Here is a 23,406-nt window from a genome sequence, read left to right as displayed (position 1 = left end):
GTCTGCTAAATTTAGCCCTAAGTTTTTGATACTTGGCTTACACCAGATATCCGGGGGCGTACGGCCCATAAAACCACATCCCTTCTTAGAACTGAATTGAGACTAAAGAGCATGCTGGGAAAATTTGCCTGCAAGGTATACACATTATTAAATACTAAACTTAGAAAGTTTATATATAGAAGTATGATTAATAGGACACACCCTCCCGAGTCCTAGAGCCTCAGAAACCAGGTCAAATCTAGAACAATTGTTAAGCTAGATGAAGTTCTTTATAAATTCTCTTAGACATAAACCTGTAGGATTTATATGTAAATATAATTAACCATATGTAACTGAAAACTATCTTAGCTTTTCATGTACAGTGCAACATCTTCAAGTAATGAAAAATAGTCATGAAGGTCAGAAGCAGATTGGGTTAATGAGCTGCAGAAAGGAGCTGAGTGAGAATAAATTTCAGAGGAAGTGAAAAGTGTGTCACACAAACACTGAGACTGCTGGGACACAAACAAGTGCTTACTTTGATACCTAGTATTACACATAGAGAACACTTATCACTTAACACTAGTATCATTTCATACAGTCTCCCTTTCCCCTCCATCAGGGAGGGCCCATACACAGGCAGATAAGGTGCCAACTTGGTCTGAATGGGCAGCATAAAGGAACAGTAACACCAAAAAATGAAAGTGTATAAAAGTAATTACAGTATAATGCACTGTTGCCCTGCACAGGTACAACTGGTACCTGGTAAGCTTTCCTTACTAACAAAATGGCACCTGCCTGCTTGCTGCAGTTGTGTAATTCCCAGACTGAAGGAAAAAAGATTTAAATAATTTATATAGTGTAAGTGAAGTTTATTATGATTGACTAACCTGATAGAAAATAATTTGAAATTATTTCTTAGGGTGACAGATCCCGTTTAACCTCTCGTCCCTATATCATATTTTGCTTCATTTTTAAAAAACATTACATATACATGTTTACACTTACATGAGAAGGAGGTGGCTCTGATACAGCAGAATATTTTGCTAGAGGTAATTTTGCTAAAAGTCCAAGCAAAACATAATTTCTATTCTTGTCCCTCCATAAATCAGATATTTTCCTCTTCTTTGTCTGTTCTAATTATGTATTACCCATCTAGCCTGCCATGATATATTGTCAAATTATATTAATCTTGCCTGTGTCACCTGTCCCTCTGTATCTCATCATACCACATCTGTAGGACAAGGCCAGTGGGCCCCAACATGCTGTCTCTGGCTCTGCAGATCAAGACATTTTTCAAAGAAAATAAATCACTTTTCAACAAGAAGTTATATATTTCCTACAGCCTCCATCTTTATATAATGCATATATCGTATCTAATGCTTATTTTAGGAGCATTTGTGTACACAGTGGGCCACTGCAGAACGCAATACATATATGGGTCCCCACATAATCAACAAATAATTAAGGGTTCATGAGTTGATAAAAGCTGTGAATTGCTGGGACAGACATTATCTCTGTGTGGGAATCCTGCCCATGGTGTTGAGTGAAACCCAGCAATTCTGCATCCTATCTGTTAGAAGCTCAGGAAATTTCAATGCGTTCATCTCTACAAATGAGCTCAACACCCACATTTGCCTTCCTCTTGGATTGTGTCCTCAGGCACAAATTGACTCACAGACTGCCTAGAACACAGGTGCCAGGCAGTAGCCTCTCGGAACCACAAAAGGCCTTGTGCGTGCCAGTTTAGCAGTTGCCCATCTCACCCCCCTCACAAATTAGGATACGCATATATATATATATATATATAGAAGAAAAAAGGCAATGCACACACAGGACTTAAAAAGTAAGCAAAATATAGTTTTATTAAAGTACTGTTTCATCTCCTTTGAGACCACCTTTCAAGGGGAACTAAGCAAAGCAAAGCTAGATATGCACTGTATTTACTTTTACTTTTTAATACCCAGTGCAGATATACTGTATTTATTGTATTTGTTGTCCATCCTGTGACAAAATAAAATAGCAATCAGTATATGTAAGTTTAAAATTAAAAGGTTTTAATAGTACCTGCATGCGCAAAAATTGGCATGTGGTGCTTGATCTGCTGAAAGTCAGTGCTGTCCTTGCAGAGAGAGAGGGTAACGTCACATGGTGCATGTTCTGACAAAAATGAATGCTCTTAGTGCACAGATAGAAGGTGACATTTTGCTCAACTTAGAGCGAATGCTAACCATGCATGGATAGAGAATGATATGCGCTGCATGTTGTGACAAACGTGAAAGCTCTCGATACACAGATAGAAGGTGACTTGCATGTTTTGAATGCTCTCAGTGCATAGATACAGGGTGACATGTTCAACATATCTAGTAGGTTTTTATTGTACTCAGAGTGAATGCTAACCATGCATGGATAGAGAATAACATGTGGTGCCTGTTGTGCCAAAAGTGAATGCTCTCAGTGTGTAGATACAGGGTGACATGTTCAACATATCTACTAAGAGTGAATGCTAACCATGCATGGGTAGAGAATAGCATGTGGTACCTGTTGTGCCAAAGGTGAATGCTCTCCTGTGCATAGATACAGGATGATATCTTTTACATACCTACTTAGAGTGAATGCTAACCATGCATGGATAAAGAACAACATGTGGTACCTGTTGTGCCAAAAGTGAATGCTCCCATTGCATAGATACAGGGTGATATCTTTTATATATCTACTTAGAGTGAATGCTAGCCATGCATGGATACAGAATAACATGTGGTTCCAGTTGTGCCAAAAGTGAATGCTCTCAGTGCATAGACAGAGGGTGATGTTCTGCTAATAGTGGGTGCTCTTAGTGGACAGATATAGGTGACAGGTTGATTGCATGTTCTACTACAGGGAATACTAACCATGAACAGTGTATTGTATTGTACTGTAACAATAAAGTATCAAATAATCGATGCAATATATTTATTGCAGCAGGTAAAGCTGCTGCTACAACAAGTTGTTTGTGTTTGATTTTGAACACTTCACGTTTGGTGTATTGTGGACGAGTACCTCATCAGTATGTAAGCATAAAGTACACATTTATTGCAACAGAGAGTGCCATGTAGTATAATGCTGATCATTATATGTCTGTTGATATTGATGGTTCTCTGTGGTATAATGATGATTAGTACCTAGTTCTTAGGACATTGTGTGGTAAGATGATACTTGGCTCGTATTTCTGGTCACTCATTTGAGAACGTTGATGTTCTACAGATTTTGAGTTTCGGGATCTTGATAATGCACATACTGTTTGATGCTCTGTTATAATGATTTTCAGTTCATTTTCAGTTCATTCATAATTAATGCTGATTGGCATAATGAACTTTACACCAACAATGCACATGCTGTGTTGTATAATTGTGCTGAGTATCTGTTTAGCAGACGCACATGCTGTGCTGCATGATGATAATTACAAAGAACAGAACAAGTATTTAGGCTTTTTTGCAACTTAGGTGCGAACAATCACCGATAACAAAATAAACCTGGTAAAATCACAAGTTTACCTGCATTTCCTATTAAGAAAGGCTAGAGCTGTAGGTCTCTGTGGCAGGGAAGGAGCGTATTATAGATTGGTATTGTGCTTCAGAAACCACAGCAACTTCCTCTGTATGTAACAATAGCTAAATATAGACTCGTGTGATGGAAAACTGACAGAAAACAGTACAAGGGTCAGGTTTGCGTGTCTGCTTTTAGGGACAGAAGGGTCTATTTAAGGTATGTCCTTCGTGATCTAAAACATTTTCGATCAACACAAACAAAGTGAAATTTTTTATTTCAAGAATTATGTAAGGAGGGCCAATGGGGATTCCCTTGGATAAATAAGTATCACTGGCCTAGACTAATAAAGCCAGTATAGCATCAGCCTCCATTTTGTGGAGTCTCCATCAAGAAATCCTTTTTACAAGTTTTAGATCCCACAGAACTAGTCTATATCTGATGCCAGGATTTCACACTTGTTTAGATGCATTAGCATGTCTGAAGTCAAGAACCCATCTATCCATGGTTGGATATTTTTCATTGGAAGCCCCATTTATGGGTGCCTCTCTAATGCCAGAATTCAACCCTACAGGACTATTTATTGGGACAAATAATGGTGACAAAAGGAAACAGAACCAAACCTGAATCCATTGTATGTACAAACTACACTCTGCAACTTCTTCTGAGTTAAAAACTAAGTACTAAAGTTCCTCCTTACTCTCCAGCTTGCATTCTAATTAGGGTGTTTAAGGGGTTCTGATGTTTGAACTGCCTGCTGAATGCAGGCAGAGAGTGAGGCAAAACTCTATTCACAGTAATCTTAGGACCCCAATATCCATCTTATTTTAGGACTCTATAGATGACAATCTAGTCTTGAAGTCCCACCAAAGGTGTGCATTTGTAATATAAGATATACTGTATACTACATATATATAAAAAAACTGAGCTTGAAGCAACTATTTAATGTCAGCTTTACACTACAGATATGTCTGTAGGCAGATATCTACCCTAGAGGTGTCAACATCATGGATGTACAGTCAGGGTGGCTATGTGACACCAGGATCTCCCCATAAAGTTAGCCATTGAATGTTCCACAGAGTCACTGGATGCCTACAATAAATCCTAGAACTTGCATCTACCTATGTTTAGAGACTGGGTAGATTTCAGCACTACTTTCAGTAGAATATTAGTTTTACTACAGAAACCCAATAAACAATGGGAACCCTCCTATCATCTTTGGTTCAAAGCAACCTTAACTCACAAGCTGAGCAAACCTCTGGCTTGCCAGTGTTATAAGACAGTGCCGCCAAGAGACATTTATCCCATTCTTGGGTTAGAAGTCTGACAGGGCAAGCATTACAAAGTCTTAGTGAATATTGTGCTTTTCAGTGCATTGCTAAAATGATTCAAGCCTAAAGTCTGAAGAATAAGTAGAGACCCGCTGCACATCTTTAGCAATTAATCTATGGTACAGGTACTGCTTTATTCTTCCCAGTTAACAGTGTACAAGGAAAGGTTAACATCTTTAATGGCAGAGGGAGTTCCAAATTATACAGTGCTGGAAATATGGACACATTTCCAATAGAACAAAACTTCAATATGGACAAACTTCCAATAGAAGAAATAATCCACTCTACACTTGTCCACCGTACTGCAACTTGAAGCACCATAAACTCAGAGCATTAATGGAGTTGCAGCCATCAGGCTAATAGAAATGACGTGTTCTATGAGAAAATATATTTTTAGTGGAACTAACTGTGCTTTTTTCTTTCTGCAGATTGTATCTTATACTGAAAAGCTGAGTCATGGTTAAACCACTGATGCCCTAATGTCCCGTACAACCATCTCTAAATAGCATAGCAGAAATGCAGTTAACTCTAGAGTTGATAGTGCAGACACAGAAGCTGTAGGCAGCTTTTGCCTTCTTGGTGCAATTAATAACACAAATCACTGAGCAGTCAAGAAAAATGGAGCAAACTGTCAGTTGGATTAACCAGAATAAAAGACCTACAAAATATAGAAATACAGAAAATGGGGGTGAGAGAAGTAAGTCCAATGCTAAATAAAACATATAAGTACAATGGAAGCGCAACGGATCAATGTACTGATAAAAACAAATATCAGTTTTATGCAGTATTTTCTGTGAATCTTTATTGAGGTGAAAGCTGGACAGTAAGGAAGCAGGACAGGAAAAGTATTTGTGCCTTTAACACTGGTGTTGGTAAAGACTTTTGAGAAAAACAACATCAGAAAAACAAATGGATCCTTCAAGGATTTAGATGTGACATTTCACTTGAAGTACAAATGACTACACTTCTCAGAAGCTCACTCGTAAACATGTTACTTAGGAGCCCAAATGTGAACATGCTACTGAGAAGCCCAGACATGAACATGCTACTGAGAAGCCCAGTCATGAACATGCTATTGAGAAGCCCAGTCATGAACATGCTATTCAGAAGCCCAGTCATGAACATGCTACTGAGAAGCCCAGTCATAAACATGCTACTGAGAAGCCCAGTCATGAACATGCTGCTGAGAAGCCCAGTCATGAACATGCTGCTGAGAAGCCCAGTCATGAACATGCTACTGAGAAGCCCAGTCATGAACATGCTACTGAGAAGCCCGGTCATGAACATGCTATTGAGAAGCCCGGTCATGAACATGCTACTGAGAAGCCCCGTCATGAACATGCTACTGAGAAGCCCAGTCATGAACATGCTACTGAGAAGCCCAGTCATGAACATGCTACTGAGAAGCCCAGTCATGAACATGCTACTGAGAAGCCCAGTCATGAACATGCTACTGAGAAGCCCAGTCATGAACATGCTATTGAGAAGCCCAGTCATGAACATGCTACTGAGAAGCCCAGTCATGAACATGCTATTGAGAAGCCCAGTCATGAACATGCTATTGAGAAGCCCAGTCATGAACATGCTACTGAGAAGCCCAGTCATGAACATGCTACTGAGAAGCCCAGTCATGAACATGCTACTGAGAAGACCGGTCATGAACATGCTACTGAGAAGCCCAGTCATGAACATGCTACTGAGAAGCCCAGTCATGAACATTGCTATTGAGAAGCCCAGTCATGAATATGCTATTAAGAAGCCCAGTCATGAATATGCTATTGAGAAGCCTAGTCATGAAACTGCTATTGAGAAGCAAACATCCAAACAAAAAAATGAAATCTGTAGAAACTCAATCCATATGGTAGTAAAACTTTATTAATAACACAGCAAAAAAACAAACAAAAAACAGAAATACCTATACTATCTTATCAATGGCACCAAAGATTCAACACAGTATAATCCTTAGTACACACTGAAACCTAATGTTGTGGAATGCCCTTCCTAGTGATGTTGTAATGGCAGATTCTGTTAATGCCTTTTAAAGGGGGCCTGGATGAGTTCTTGAACAAGCATAGTATCCAAGGCTATTGTGGTAGAATTGATGTTGGTATATATATAGCTTATGTATGTGAGTGGATAGATTGGTAAGTATAGGTTTGTGTGTGCTGGGTTTACTTGGAAGAGGTTGAACTCTGGTCTTTTTTCAACCCTATGTAACTGTGTTTATTTCTGGTGCATATTTACTGACACTCGTGCTGACAATGACCATACTGCATTGTATAATGCTCATGAGTATTGTTTACACTGGCAGGGAGCATGCTGTGCTGGATAATTCTGATAATTATGACTAGCTACCCAATGACACTGAACTTGTTTAATTCTGCTTATTAAATACACCGACTATTTGTAGCACTGTATAATTCTGCTAAGTATAATGTACACTAGCACTGAGCATACAGCTCTTTATAACGCTGATGAATATCTATTTTCTGACACTGAATGTGCTTTACTGCATTAATTCTGATAAGTATTTAAACACTGACAGTGAACTTGCTAGACCGTATAATTCTGCTGTGTATAAAATGACACTAAATATGCTGTATTGTATAACTGATGAGTCTCTGTGTAGTTTCGCTGAACATGCTGCATGCATATTTAGGTATTATATGTCAGTAAATATGCTGCACTATATATATATCTGTTGAGTATACGTACACTGACACTAAGGAGCTGATTTATCAAAATGTATCAAAGTTTAAAGCTTAATACATAAAAACTCACCAATATTCTATTCATTTCTACAGCATTTTTAGAAGCATATTCCTCAAATGGTTCTAACTTTCACCTATTGATAAATACCTTTCTAAAAATCCCATAGGAATGTTGCTCAGTGTATTGTCATGTGTGTGTGTTTTTTTGCAACTTTTAGCTCTAAAAAATCCAAATCGGAAAAAATGGCCCCCTAAGTGTCTAGTTCCTGACACTGATCATGATGCACTATATAGTGATAGCCATCCTCCCTAGCTGGAAAAGCAAATCTGACAAGGAACATACAACAACTAGAAGATAATTTTTTTGAGGAAAAATAAGAGCTCTCTTAACCATTCAGTGACAGTGCTACTTTGTAGAGGAAAAGCACAAAGGGGTTGGAGGCTGGCAAATCACAGATGCTGCTTTTTAAGGACTCTAGAGAAATACACAGCAAAATCAGTAAAATAGAACAGTACAGCTGTATCCAGACACAAATATAGAGGATTAGGATAAGTTAGGTGTCTATAACAATGCAGATTAATCCTCCCTACACAATCATTTCCCTCTCCCTGGTCTATCTATTGTCCATATTCGTAATGGTTTAAGCACATTGCTTCTACTCAGCTGCACACAATAATACATGAATTATTCCTCCTGCAATGATGCATTTGTAGCATTGGTATGAAGGAGTCAGTGGGAACAGCAAAGCAAATAAAATGGGAGACATACTGTTAGAATGTGCCTATATGCAATCACAATAAACAGCAAGTGAGTAGGGTACCATGGGGGAACATTAGCCAGGTCAATAAGTACTGGTTATAGGTGCAAACTATGGACTAATATGAGTTTGCCAACACACAACCAACAGATATCTTCTGTTTACCTCTCTACATGTTGAAGCTTATAATATGTTGGGGGTCTGGAGGCTGGACAGTCCTGACAGACACACACGGTATAGACTGAAAAGTTGTGCAGCAGAGAGCTTGGCATAATACATTTTACATTAAGGCATCAGATGATAAAGCAGATTATACAGAGAGCTGCATTAAAATAACTTGAGAGCAAAAGAATTAGAGATTCAAAGAGCAATTTTAATCCGCTCCTGAAAGAAGCGCATACACAAAGCCACAAAATGAGTATACAAGTGAGAGCCCTGCAATGGCATTTTATATATCAGATATCTGTTTGCCTCACCAGAGGAATTCTCCATATACCCTGCTACAGTACTCCCAGTGTCTGTCAATTGCTGGGATCTTCTAGCTGGCATTTGTGTGCATGCAATGCGTATATGCAATATTAGTTTGCAATGTTTGATGCAACTTGCTGCCAAACTTTGCCCATGCAAGCTAAGCAGCACAACTGTGCATGTTTATAAATGAGGCATATGTTGCACGGAAAATGAGTAAAATCCACGTTTTTTTTTCAAATTGCTAAAACATAGCAGCATAAAAGACCTAAAAAATACCTACAAGTTGCACCTATAACACCTAAAAAAACTATAATTTGCACCTAGGCTATACTGTACATTATGGAGGTGGGACAGGGAATTTGTTTTTGGCTTTTCCAGCTGAGTAAGGAAACAAATGTTGTACAGGTATCCCACCCTTTACATGGAAACCCATTATCCAGAAAGTTCCGAATTCAGGAAAGGCCATCTCCCATAGACTCCATTTTAATCAAATAATTTTCACATTTTTAAAAATGATTTCCTTTTTCTCTGTAATAATAAAACAGTACCTTGGACTTGATCCCAACTAAGATATAATGAATCCTTATTGGAACCAAAACAATCCTATTGGGTTTAATTACTGTAAATATTTTTTTAAGCAAACTTAGGAGATGCAAATTACGGAAAGACCCCGTAGCCGGAACACCCCAGGTCCCAAGCATTCTGGATAACGGGTCCCATACCTGTACAATACCCCTAAAGATCAAGCCACTAGTGGCCTTTACTTTACATTAGAGTTTATTGAAGAGGGTAAATACATACTTACCATAATAGGTATTATGGTTGATTCCTTTCATAGGAATAAATACAAATAGTTACATAAATCAGGTTTTTTAGGCAAAATAAAATATTTTATTCTCCTCTGAAAAAACATTGTCCAGGAGGGGAAAAAAGTTTGCTGCTGGGAATAAAAAAAAATAACTAACCCATTCAATTCCTCCTCATCAAGCCATAATAGAACTGGATTTATAGAAGCTAGTAGGACTTTGCGCTTCAGCAATTACACTATGCAGTCCTACTGGCTTCTGGTAAGTTTTTATTAGTGCAAGTGAAGTGTGGATAGTATGGAAGCAGCCGCAAAAAAGTGCTAGATGATCCACCTGGCAAAAATGCCCTGGGTAGAACACTGATACTGATACCTACAAAAAAACAACAACTGATACAAGGGGTAAAGAGGGCCCTGCCCAAAAGAGCTACTGATGTCAAAGTTAATGAATAAGAAAGTTCTGTGAACACTCTGATAACAGAACAAAGACTGTTAAATGTAGAATGTGGTCTTATTAAATAATTATAATAAGCATAACAGTTTTAAAGGGAAGTCAGAAAATGAAGGACTGATAACAAATGAATTAATAACTTCTCCAAATCAAATTGTATAAAAAAAGAGATAGGGCCACTAAAGAATCAGTTTCCATCAGTTTCTAGAAGTGAGCATTAAATAACAGGAAATCTTTTGTGAAGGACTGGCCCATTTACAAACACATTTGTATCACAGACTCAGGGTCACTGTAGAAATTTTATAAATCACCTGGCCACAGAGCCACCAACCCATAGGCATTTTAAGACAGTGACGTTTACTAATAGAGAGCAAAGCTACATTAATTCCTATATTCCCACATTGAGAATCTGAAAGGAAGTAGTTAGGTGGAAGGGCCATCCCTACCACTGAAATACCCTGTAGTACTGGTAGTCCTTTTAGTGTTGGGGGTAGGGGGCACCAGTGCTATCTCGAAAACAGAATCAGAGAGGCTTATTGTTATTTGTTTTGCTGAAATGCTGCAGGTGACAGCAAAAGTTGGCAAATAATATCACTACCCTCCTTAGGGGCCTATCCTGCCTTAAGAAAAAGAACAACATTTGTTATACTATTATAAGCCTATCTTAAATCGAGTAGGGGACCAATAACTGAAAAACAGATGACAAGCAGGGAATTAGAGACCGGTAAGCCTTCCAGGGTATTGAGAATATATTTCAAAGGATCTTTACAGATGCTAAGGTATAAACTTTAACTTGGCATTTTAGAGCGTCAGTCAACTCAGTAACTCTGATAAGCTTTTGAAAACTGGATCAAAGCAATGCATTTGATGCGATATATTTAGATTTCATTAAAGCTTTTGATAATGTTTCACATAGCTGATTAGAGCATAAAATTAGGGCAGTAGGGCTATGAGAAATGAAGACAGATGCCAGATTGATTTTCCTCTCTAACTGATTTACCAATGCTGCAACTCTCTATCAGTAGCTGCACAGCCTCTTTCCTCCAGGATATCATTAACTGTATAATCCTCATTTCTACTGCACTTCAAGAAGCTTCTCTTCATATTTATATATTTTCTCAGTATACCAACCCAATGGTGCTTTCTGCAGCGTAATGTGTTACCCTTGTTATCTTTGTTTATTAACACCTCCCAATTAGCAGCAGTCATAGTTGTAAATGTACCCTCCAGCCCTACCTATCCTTCAGATGGGCTTCATAAACTAGATCTGATTGCATTTATGGAACAAAAAAATTAAATAAACGGTGCTTCCTCCCACACTCCAAAAATGTACAGGATAACTGATATGAAATTATAATTTTGTATATGATAGCGACCATAGACTATAAGCTCAAGTGGGATAATGTGTAATCTATATAAAGCCATAATACAATGTTTAAAAAAATAATGATACAAAATGTAGCTTTGTATAATATTTTACATTGATAATTTGAATATTTTGCACACTTAGTAATCTATTCAGATCATGCCCGAGCAGCCTAGCCATGCCACCAGTCTGCTGCTTATCTGGTATGCCATGTTCCTTTTGATGTGTCACTCACATGCACATGACATGTAAAAACAGTGGGATAGGGTGCATACGCAAAACAGTTCTACGTCACCATGGTTTTTATGCTTTTCACTTTGTCCTACCATAAACTTGACCTTTGCTTTTTGGATTGATTGGCAGGTCAGTATTCATGAGGTTGGGCTGGGGGAAAAATGTAGGTGTCCCCCATCCCACTCCATACCTGTCCTCTAGCCAGTGTAGCATTTGTAGTGAAGATGCCCAGAGGCCGCCCTCATTCCCCGCCCCCCCCCCCCTCCGGATCACACATGCAGAGCACTGGGGACAGGACGTGCTGAAGTTTTCTGCGCATCCTTTTCCCTGTTGAGGTGCGGCTGGGCAGCATGCAACCCTAGGCCCAGGCCTGTGTGGCCTTGGCACAAATCCGGGCCTGCCTCTAGCTAGGGTAGTGCTGACAGTAACATGGTGCAAAGGAACCCTGTCATTAATGGCAGCTATGCCCCAGATGCGAGTTCTTAGTGAATGAGCACTAAGTGGTGTGATTTTGCGATAAATTCTCTTGCACTTGTCTCTGGGGCTTTAGTAAAAGACCCCTCTGTTGTTTGGCCTTTGAACATGTTTAAGTGCAAATTAAATCAATGGCAGACACAGATTGTGAACATTGGACAGGATAATCATGGGCTTATTTTAGATTGTAAACTCGATTGTAGGACCCACTTGAACTCTTGTATTGGTAATTTTTTGTATGTTCAGTGTATACATCCATTTATTATACAGCATTGCTGAATATGTCAGTACTTTATAAATAAGTGTTAATAATAATTACCTGAGAGTGATCCCTAATAGGTTTCTAATTCAGGGACCAAATGAAGCAAAAAAATGCATTTAAACATTTCACCTACAAACAAGTACAAATCACAAATGTGTTAAAAATGTACTTACAAGTGGATCCCATGGGTCCCACAAACACCCAGACTCCTGTTTGACAATGGATTTTAAATAAAGCTGTAGACTTTTTAAAAATACAATACATCACTAAAAGCTTCTGGCTGTACTTTACTGCTAATAATGGACATACAGCAAGCTTTTACAGTAATGGTCTATCTCAGGGACACACAGCAGCAACCCATACATACATCCTTCCTCATTTTTAGGAAATAGTATTTCTACTGCAGTGCCTCCAAAGCAGTGATCCCCAACCAGTGGCTTGTGAGTAACATGTTGCTCCCCAACCCTTTGGATGTTGCTCCCAGTGGCTTCAAAGCAGGTGCTTATTTTTGAATTTCTGTTTAGAAAGCAAGCTTTGATTGATTAAAAACTAAGTGTAATTGCCAAACAGAGCCTTCTGTAGGCTTCCACTCAACATAGGGCTGCCAATTATAGCTCTCATTGGTACTTCCAGCAACTTTTTTCATGCTTGCGTTGCTCTCCAAAACTTTTTCCATTTAAATGTGGCTCACGGGTATAAAAGGTTGGGGATCCCTGCTCCAAAGCTACAATTTAAACATGAATTACTAGATTAATAGGGCGGTGTTGTAAAATATAGTTGCACTTTAACATTTGAATGGTTTCAGCTAAGAGAACAGCCAAAGACATACAGAAGAGTAATTTAATAATGCTCCAGGCAAAAATGCAAGAGCACCAACGGTTAAAAAATCACACCCCTTAGAGCTCATTCAAGAAGCACTTGCATCTGGGGCATATTTACCACCTGGCATTTTAGTGTTAAGTAGAAGGCTTATTAGCAGCCTGTGGCCAGAATTGGAATAAACTTTAAATAGCAGATGTAAAATGAGAACAATCATGGAGATATTGACTAACAATAAACTGCTTTAATGCCACATAACTTGGATGGCTGAAGAGAAACTTAGGGGGAGATTTACTAATCCACGAACGGTCCGAAGGCATCCGAATAAGTTTTTTTCGCAATGATTGGTATTTTTGCGACTTTTTCGTTGCCGTCGCGACTTTTTTGTATGTTCCGCAACTTTTTCGTCACCATCGTGCAAAAAATCGGATTCGTTTTTCCACCGTTTACAATCGCTCGATAAGAAAAAATTGCGACGAAATAGTCGCGCAAAGGGAGCTACTATTCCTAGAACACTCAGCACTGATTCAGATCAGGCTGTGCAAAAAAAATATTTATAATATAGTTGATTAGACAAAAATGTAATCTATAAAGACTGTAGTGGGCAGATATCTAACATAATGGCTAGAACTCTACTTCTTGCTTTTGGGTCTCTAACCTCTTAGTTAGTCAGTGACTTAAGGGGGGGGCACATGGGACATAACTGTTCAGTTAGTTTGTGAGCATGCAGGTTAGATTCAAAAGCAAACTAACTAAAAGGTTATGTCCCATATACCCCCCTCCCCTCAAGTCACTGATTGGTTACTGACTGATAACAGCTTAGAGAGCTGTAAAGGAGGAAGTAGTGTTCCGGTTGTTACGTTAGACATCCATTCACTCTAGCCTTTATATTTTTGGATAAATAACTACAGTGGTGTGAAAAACTATTTGCCCCCTTCCTGATTTCTTATTCTTTTGCATGTTTGTCACACTTAAATGTTTCTGATCATCAAACACATTTAACTATTAGTCAAAGATAACACAAGTAAACACAAAATGCAGTTTTTAAATGAGGGTTTTTATTATTTAGGGAGAAAAAAAATCCAAACCTACATGGCCCTGTGTGAAAAAGTAATTGCCCCCTGAACCTAATAACTGGTTGGGCCATCCTTAGCAGCAATAACTGCAATCAAGCGTTTGCGATAACTTGCAACGAGTCTTTTACAGCGCTCTGGAGGAATTTTGGACCACTCATCTTTGCAGAATTGTTGTAATTCAGCTTTATTTGAGGGTTTTCTAGCATGAACCGCCTTTTTAAGGTCATGCCACAACATCTCAATAGGATTCAGGTCAGGACTTTGACTAGGCCACTCCAAAGTCTTCATTTTGTTTTTCTTCAGCCATTCAGAGGTGGATTTGCTGGTGTGTTTTGGGTCATTGTCCTGCTGCAGCACCCAAGATCGCTTCAGCTTGAGTTGACGAACAGATGGCAGGACATTCTCCTTCAGGATTTTTTGGTAGACAGTAGAATTCATGGTTCCATCTATCACAGCAAGCCTTCCAGGTCCTGAAGCAGCAAAACAACCCCAGACCATCACACTACCACCACCATATTTTACTGTTGGTATGATGTTCTTTTTCTGAAATGCTTTGTGTTACTTTTACGCCAGATGTAACGGGACACGCACCTTCCAAAAAGTTCAACTTTTGTCTCGTCTGTCCACAAGATATTGATCTTGGCAATCATTGAGATGTTTTTTAGCAAAATTGAGACGAGCCATAATGTTCTTTTTGCTTAAAAGTGGTTTGCGCCTTGGAAATCTGCCATGCAGGCCATTTTTGCCCAGTCTCTTTCTTATGGTGGAGTCGTGAACACTGACCTTAATTGAGGCAAGTGAGGCCTGCAGTTCTTTAGATGTTGTCCTGGGGTCTTTTGGGGCCTCTCGGATGAGTTGTCTCTGCGCTCTTGGGGTAATTTTGGTCGGCCGGCCACTCCTGGGAAGGTTCCCCACTGTTCCATGTTTTTGCCATTTGTGGATAATGGCTCTCACTGTGGTTCGCTGGAGTCCCAAAGCTTTAGAAATGGCTTTATAACCTTTACCAGACTGATAGATCTCAATTACTTTTGTTCTCATTTGTTCCTGAATTTCTTTGGATCTTGGCATGATGTCTAGCTTTTGAGGTGCTTTTGGTCTACTTCTCTGTGTCAGGTAGCTCCTATTTAAGTGATTTCTTGATTGAAACAGGTGTGGCAGTAATCAGGCCTGGGGGTGACTACAGAAATTGATATTGAAATTGAAAATTGAAATTGATAAACCACAGTTAAGTTATTTTTTAACAAGGGGGGCAATCACTTTTTCACACAGGGCCATGTAGATTTGGAGTTTTTTTTCTCCCTTAATAACGTAAACCTTCATTTAAAAACTGCATTTTGTGTTCAATTATGTTATCTTTGACTAATAGTTAACGGTTTTTGATGAGCAGAAACATTTAAGTGTGACAAACATGCAAAAGAATAAGAAATCAGGAAGGGGGCAAATAGTTTTTCACACCACTGTATATTGAAAACATTTTTTAATTTGCAAAGTCTATCTATTTTACCAAGTTTTATTTTTACACTGAACTGTTCCTTTAAGACAGGCAATGTTAGTTAAAAGATAAATAAGTAAAACTGAGCTTGAAGGAGTTGGTACTGTAGCACATATGGTCAAAGTAAATATAGTAAAGTAAAAAAGGGCAACAATTTGCAGTGTGGATAATCTAGCATTTACACTAAAGGAGTAAAGGACTTAATGCGTCAATTATATAGTTGGTAGAAACTAAAATTCTATGAAAAAGTGCTCAAATGCATAGGAAATAACATCTTCACAGTAGGTATGGACTGAAATAACGTATGCAATTGGCCTCTGGTAGTCAGTAAGTAAGTATTTCAGTAGAGCATGTAACTGAGCATATACAGCAAGTGCTCTAGTAGGTTGGGGACTGTGAGTCAGTACGTGCCCCAGTAGGTGGGGACTGTGATAGTAAGTGCCCCAGTAGATGGGGGCAGAGAGTCAGCATGCAAGTGCTTCAGTATGTGGGGACTAGTAGGCTGGTATTTGTTTAAAAGAAATGAAAATACATTTTTGTTATCCAAAACACTTGGGACCTGGGGTTTTCCCAGATCTTTCTGTAATTTGAATCACCGTGTTTTAAGTCTACTAAAAAAATCATTTAAACATCAAATAAACCCAATAGGATTGGAGGGTAATTTTTTTTTTTAATGAATGAATGAGTAGGTTATCTTGGCTGAATCTACCAGACTGAGGGCAAACAAGATGATAAGCTGTAAAGCCAGTTAGCAGAAAGTAACAGTGGTCTGGTAAGAAGAGAATAAGGCCATGTGTAGGTTAGAAGAGGAAGCAAAGGATTGGCAAGAATTGAGGAGGTAAAAGGAAGACCCTTTAATAAGCGTTCAATTTAAGTATAGAAAGAGAGTCAAAAGCCCTTAATATGTAAAAACGTTGCATTTCTTCAACAGTAAATACTCAATTATGTTGTTGGAATATGATTATAGATAATAACATTTTGGTGTTAGGTTATATAAAGTCAACTAAGATTTTAATGTCTTTCAGGGAAACAGGATGACCAGCAGAGAAACCAGAACAGACCCTGATGAAGAGTAAAATACCCCAGGCAATGAGCAACCGATTAGAGAGATGGGATAATGTGCATTTGTACAGGTTAACACTGGAGGTACTTGCCCAGATTCAGTCAGGTAGTTTGGCCTTTATCAACCATAATCCTTGACCATTTTGGCATCTATGGCAGGTCGAAGGCAAGTTTTGACAGCCTGGTTTGGAAACTGAATCTGCAGCTGAGGAAGTGAGTGGTGCTGCATTTTTTCATTTCCAGCAGATCAATTGTTCAGGCTGTCTCTGGATAATGGAACAAAAGAATGTGGCTGTCCATGTGTATGGACAGTTGCACAATGTTTTCAAAGGTCATCCATGCAGCATCTGCTTTACTGTGGTACTGCAGTGGGTGTGTTGTAGGAACTCACAAAATACAGTTTTTTTGGAAAATAAATATTTTTCCCCTGAGCTACAGTGATGGTCTTGCACCCTCATTGCAGCCAAGCTGGATTTCAAAGTCTCTCAGTTTAGAGAGGTGATACCAACTGATTTTTTTATGAATATTATTTCCTCACCTAAGTGTTTCTTTTTTTAATTTTGAAGTCGTCATTGTTCTGATGTTTCCTGTACACTAGCCTCCCAATATGAAATTCCCTTTAAATTAAATTAGATTTAAGGGGATTTACCCTATAATACAAATATATAACAGTATCTTCCTGGTTCTTAAGGAATCTACTTATCTGCAACTGCCCCTAAACATATCTCTTTACTCTGTTAAATATAAGTATAGTGTATATGCAGGGCTACTACCTCTAAGCAGGGCAGTATTTCTTCCAGTGCTGCCCTAGGCACGGAGCCCGAGCACTCAATTAGTGCATGTGTGGAGATTCCAGGACCCCCATTTAGGGCCACCTCCTAAGGCTAATGTCCCACAGTGAGATTAGTCTCTGCGATTTTTAAAAAGCGAGTTACAGCTACAAGTCGATCGCTTTGTCTCTACATAGAGAATATAAATTGCCAGTTCCTAAACCGGCAATACTACTTCAAATCGCTTATCGCTCCAAATCGCTATGAGACCCTTTTTTGAGTGATTTGACAAAGAAAACATTGTCATTCAAAACTATTGGAATTGCTAAAGGTAAAACCTACTGAGCAGGAAGTCGCTGCGATTTCCCCATTGCACTGAATGTAATTTCTAATTGTGGGCGGGTAAAATGACACCTGGATTTGTGGGAAATAGAATCGCTCTGTTGTTGAAATCTCTAGTAATCGGTTGTTAGGAAAAGACAAGCAGCTTGTCGCTGGAACTCGCTTTTTAAAAATCGCAGCAACTAAATCCCCCCCCGTGGGACATTAACCTAAAGCAGCAGCACAGGCCCTTGAATGCCTATATTGTAAATTCGTCCCTGCTTCTGCTTAAAATGTATATAAAATTAACATTGTCATTACGCCATTGCCAACTATTGTATGATAATGTATCTGGATTTACCACTTACATATACATGTACTTGTAGTACACTGATGATACTTATGTGTGGTTATTGGTGGTGAGGCTCTTACCATTTTTCTCTACCTTTCTTTCTCACTGTCTCTCACTTTCCTCTAGTTACCCGTATGCTGGCATGCAGAATAGTAAGAACCTTGCTCAACCAATAATACCCTGCAGTTTACTATGGGTGGAAAAAAGCCATTTTTGTAAATTTATGTGCCGAAATTCTGTTTTGTAACCTGGAAATTTTGCTCTTCTAGTGCAGAGAGTGCAATCACAGGGATGGGGCAGCATTGGGAAGGTCACCTCAGGAAGCTGTGAGGGGAAGAATCGCCACTGCTACTTCTCCTCTCTACCCCCAACTACCTCTTATTTCTTGATTTGCTGTTTGTATTAATTAAAGTAACAAACATTTGGAAATACACCATCTTCACTTCAGCCAAAGCTTTTTGGCATTTTCATATATATATATATATATATTATTTTGAAAATAAGTCCTACATAATGATAACTAACTGCCTGTGCTCTCAGGCATAATAAAATAGGATAGTGTATTAGTAGTGCTATACAATGGTAGTGTTACTGTTATAGCTTGAAAAATAAGCGGCACATCTAGAAAATCCAGCTACAGGAGCTGAATCGACTGCAAATTAATGTAAATGAAATCAGTGGAGCCCGGCAACCTGCATTTATTATGTGTGTCCTTAAAGTTTCAAGCGATCTGATAACCCCCTGCCCCCCTTGGGGGTCCAGTACTTGATCAAGGCACACTTAGTTCATAACAAGGTTACATATAATACAGTCATTCACCAATATTTTCTATAATAGTAAAAATAGGTTTACCCCAAAACTCGAACTGACCAACAGGCTTCATGGATAAACTTAAAACCAAATATGTATCTTCCCCAAATCTCATCCTAGCTGCTCTTGCAACTGCTCTGGGCCCTCTAAGAGGCCAACCCTATAGTTTGGGAATTATTGCTCTATAGAGTCCAATGACATGAAACAGGTATAGTGATTATGTTCAATGGGTAAGAAATGGTAGAATGTAATAAAACACTATAATAATCAGTTTAAATGTAAAAAAATAATACACATCAAATGCAAGGCATTTTTATATTAATTAAACTGTATATAGATGGATCTGATGATTTTTAACAAATTAAACTGCTCATGAACTTCTTTTCCCATCAATGAATGCCACTGCCTTTAAATCACTGAGATTGCACTCTCATAATGTACAGTATGTGGCTGCATAAGCTGACCTACCCTACCATGTTCAAGTCAGTGACCGCCAAAAGTTATCATACCTTGCTCCGAATTTGTCCAGATGTAGACACCTTGCGGATGAGTTTGTGGGAAATACCTTCTTGTTCCTCTCCTTCACTATCAGATGACTCCTCGCCAGTTGCTTCTGCTGTGGGCAGTTTATCTGAATCAAGAGAAGACACAGAATCCCGTGCCCTTCTTTTAAAGGCATCATCTGGAGACAGCTTCTGAGCCATGGTCTTCAGAACTGTCACAATTCAGAGGCAGTCAAGAGTTTATTCTAGAACACAATAAGACTGATTCAGTGTCTGATTCCTATAATATGGCAGATGGACAGAAATTTTGTATTATTATTAGTAAGATCTCTCATTGCAGTTTAGATGTCTCCCAGTCACAATGCCTATAAAAAGGAGTGTATCATGTAAAAAGGTGCACTAGCTAAAGTGACTGCATGCTTATACTTATATATGGCTTGTGTTTTAGACACAATTACCTATATCTGGGCTCTACAGTTCCAATCCCCAAAAGCCATTCTAAATATCTTCAACTGCAATTTATAAATACCTACAGGCACAGGGGAAATAAACTCTACACAATGACCTTAATATGCTTAATAAATGGTGTCTCAGATGGTTCTGTCACTCTCACTCGAAGCTTTCTGTCTGTCTCTGCACAATACTGCAAGACAGTACCATTGCCTACCAGATCAGTGTGTATGTGTGTGTATCTGTAGGAGGGAATGGAAATCAATTTGCCATATTCTATCATAATAGTCTTTTTTTGGAGCCACAGATACATTTAACTATTACTGTTTGATAAAAAAAAAAAAAATATACCAATCACAGGATTCTGATGGGAATTTCTTTCAATATATATATAGAAAATAAAGAATTGCACACAGCTACAGATACCTAGGGAAGCTTACACCATTTATTATTCCAGTGCAAATGACAAGCTCACCGATTTAGTGGGGAGACAACCCCTCTTAAGCAGAAATCATCACCATTACCAAATTTGTTTAAAAGGAGGTGCGACTGTAAAAACATATCCATCAGTGTGACACACTAACAGCTCTAGTGCAACCCTGGTATACTGGTACAAGCATGTTCTGTATATAAACATGCAATTTGCATACATATAAGCCAGTGCTTTTACACACTTGGGAACGAGTGAAATTGTCAAGTAACATGACTTGTTTAACATGACATGTATTTGAGCAAAGGCTAATATGCATGATATTTTTGGATGTGTTTTCCAAAAAAGAATAGCATTTTTTTTAAAATACTAATAAGGAAATGCCCAACCTGCTCTACACATGGGTGAACTGTAGTTCAGCAACTGCTAAAGCATCTCCAGCTGGTAATCCCTTCATATGAATCTCTCAGGACATGAATGCATGGGGATTAGCTGCCTTTCATATAAATGCCAAATACAGTAGAGAAACATATATATATATCCAGTGGCTTATATAAAAACAATACTTTATTACTGTTAGTATTGCTGTCAATGTTTTAGTCTGGGTGCCAGGATATTTTGCTAGTGTGTTAGTTTGTATATGTCTTTCTGTATATGGACAGTCACACACACAAATACACACTTACTATATAGCCTGTATTAACCTTTAGCTAATTATATTTTCTCCCTTTTGAGTCATGTACAGTTTTCTAAATGCACAATAAAGCATACATAACAACCACAAACACATTTTTTCTTATCACAGTGTGTGTCCTTAAAGTAAATGTATGGACACACTAATTTATAGCATGTGTGTTTGTATAGGTATATATTGTGTGTGTGTGTGTGTGTGTGTGTGTATGTAATGTGTATTTGTATTGGCATATCGTTTGTGGGTGCATGTACAGGAATATATGTGTGTACAGTGTATTTGCATAGGCAAATATTGTGTGTGTTTGTATAGGCATATATTGTGTGTGTGTTTGTATAGGTATATATTGTGTGTATAGGAATATATGGTGTGTGTGCTTGTATTGGCATATATTGTGTGTGTGTTTGTATAGGCATATATTGTGTGTGTGTTTGTATAGGCATATATTGTGTGTGTTTGTATAGGAATATATAGTATGTGTGCTTGTATAGGCATATATTGTGTATGTGCTTGTATAGGCATATATTGTGTGTGTGTTTGTATAGGCATATATTGTGTGTGTGTTTGTATAGGCATATATTGTGTGTGTGTTTGTATAGGCATATATTGTGTGTGTTTGCATAGGCATATATTGTGTGTGTGTGTGTGTGTTTGTATAGGCATATATTGTGTGTGTGTTTGTATAGGCATATATTGTGTGTGTGCTTGTATAGGTATATATTGTGTGTGTGTTTGCATAGGCAAATATTGTGTGTGTTTGTATAGGCATATATTGTGTGTGTGTTTGTATAGGTATATATTGTGTGTATAGGAATATATGGTGTGTGTGCTTGTATAGGCATATATTGTGTGTGTGTTTGTATAGGCATATATTGTGTGTGTGTTTGTATAGGCATATATTGTGTGTGTTTGTATAGGAATATATAGTATGTGTGCTTGTATAGGCATATATTGTGTGTGTGCTTGTATAGGCATATATTGTGTGTGTGTTTGTATAGGCATATATTGTGTGTGTGTTTGTATAGGAATATATAGTGTGTGTGCTTGTATAGGCATATATTGTGTGTGTGCTTGTATAGGCATATATTGTGTGTGTGTTTGTATAGGCATATATTGTGTGTTTGTATAGGCATATATTGTGTGTGTGTTTGAATATATATATATATGTATTTATGGTGTGTATGTGTATTTTTGCACGTATGGTGTGTCACACAGAGTAGCAGAGTAGAGAGATGTGAGGCAGAGCTGAGGCTAGTGCTTGAGGAGCAGCAGTCATACAGACAGTCATACAGACAGACAGACAGCCGATATAGCGGCGATGCTGATGTACCACACAGACATGTCCCTTCCTGGGCTCCCTGTTCCGTGACAAGCCGGTACCTACCTGCCGTGTATGGGCGCATCGCTAGGGGAGAGCAGTGGCTGTGCTTCTCAGGGCTGAGGATGTCCCTTACGCCATGCAGCCATCGGCAGCCTTCACCCCCAGCAACACTGCCTCCTCCTTCCTCATCCTGGCTGTAGCAAGACTCTGCATTGCTCAACTCTAGAGATGTCACCGGCTCCCCCCCCCCAGCCTGTCACAGTGACACCCTACCCGCTGCCAATGGGCTGATCAGACTGCACCTCTAGGGTGAGTGCTACACATGGGGGGCAAACTCAGCGACAGAGCTGATGATGATGGCAGTCGCTGCCGCAGCTCATATTGTAGAAATCATCTGAAAATGAACACATGTTGATAACCGTTCTGTGCCATTGGCGCCTCCCTGACTTATATTTCTCCATATTTCCTTTCTGTGCAACGCGATTTTTTTTAAACTTTTTTGCACAAATTGTATGTGGCCGAAATTTCCTATTTCATCATTTTGTATTAGCAAATGGGCTTGTGTGTCAACATGTATTTATCTATATTCCCCCACCTTCATACAGCCAGTACAACCCCCATCTCATTTATTTCAGCCATGAACCTGTTTATTTATAACTTGGGTTTTTATCTACACTTTTATTCTAACTTTTTCATTTTCTTTACCTGTGAGCACTTTCCCCCTTTCATTCACTTGCCCTTGGTCTCTTCTCCATGTATATACTATGGATATTATTGGACCCCCATTATTTCTCTTCTGACTCCCCATTTTGTTCTATGTATGTCCTTCCCCTGACAGCTCTCCTTTCACTGTCTGCATTCTCTTTATTTGCTTTCTCTCCTCAGATTTCGTACTCTCCTCCATTTTAAAGCATTTTCTTATAAACCATTTTTCTTCCCTCT

General features: G+C 38.7%; 1 protein-coding gene across 3 annotated transcripts in view; it reads right to left on the bottom strand.

Moving 5' to 3' along the window:
* dgkk (diacylglycerol kinase kappa) overlaps nucleotides 1–22,831 on the bottom strand; it is a 73,735-nt gene extending 50,904 nt beyond the window's left edge. For all 3 annotated transcript variants that reach the window (XM_004916779.4, XM_002939213.4, XM_004916780.4), the window contains exons 1-2: nucleotides 22,528–22,831; nucleotides 19,579–19,817 (exon numbers count right to left, since the gene is read on the bottom strand). In XM_004916779.4, the coding sequence (XP_004916836.1) occupies nucleotides 19,579–19,773 (195 nt within the window). In that variant the 5' untranslated portion in view covers nucleotides 19,774–19,817; nucleotides 22,528–22,831. The remainder of the gene's footprint in view (nucleotides 1–19,578; nucleotides 19,818–22,527) is intronic.
* Between the last annotated feature and the right edge of the window lie 575 nt (nucleotides 22,832–23,406).

The sequence above is a fragment of the Xenopus tropicalis genome, chromosome 8, assembly GCF_000004195.4.
Source record: "Xenopus tropicalis strain Nigerian chromosome 8, UCB_Xtro_10.0, whole genome shotgun sequence".
Lineage (NCBI taxonomy): Eukaryota > Metazoa > Chordata > Amphibia > Anura > Pipidae > Xenopus > Xenopus tropicalis.
This window is presented reverse-complemented; position numbering and strand designations above follow the sequence as displayed.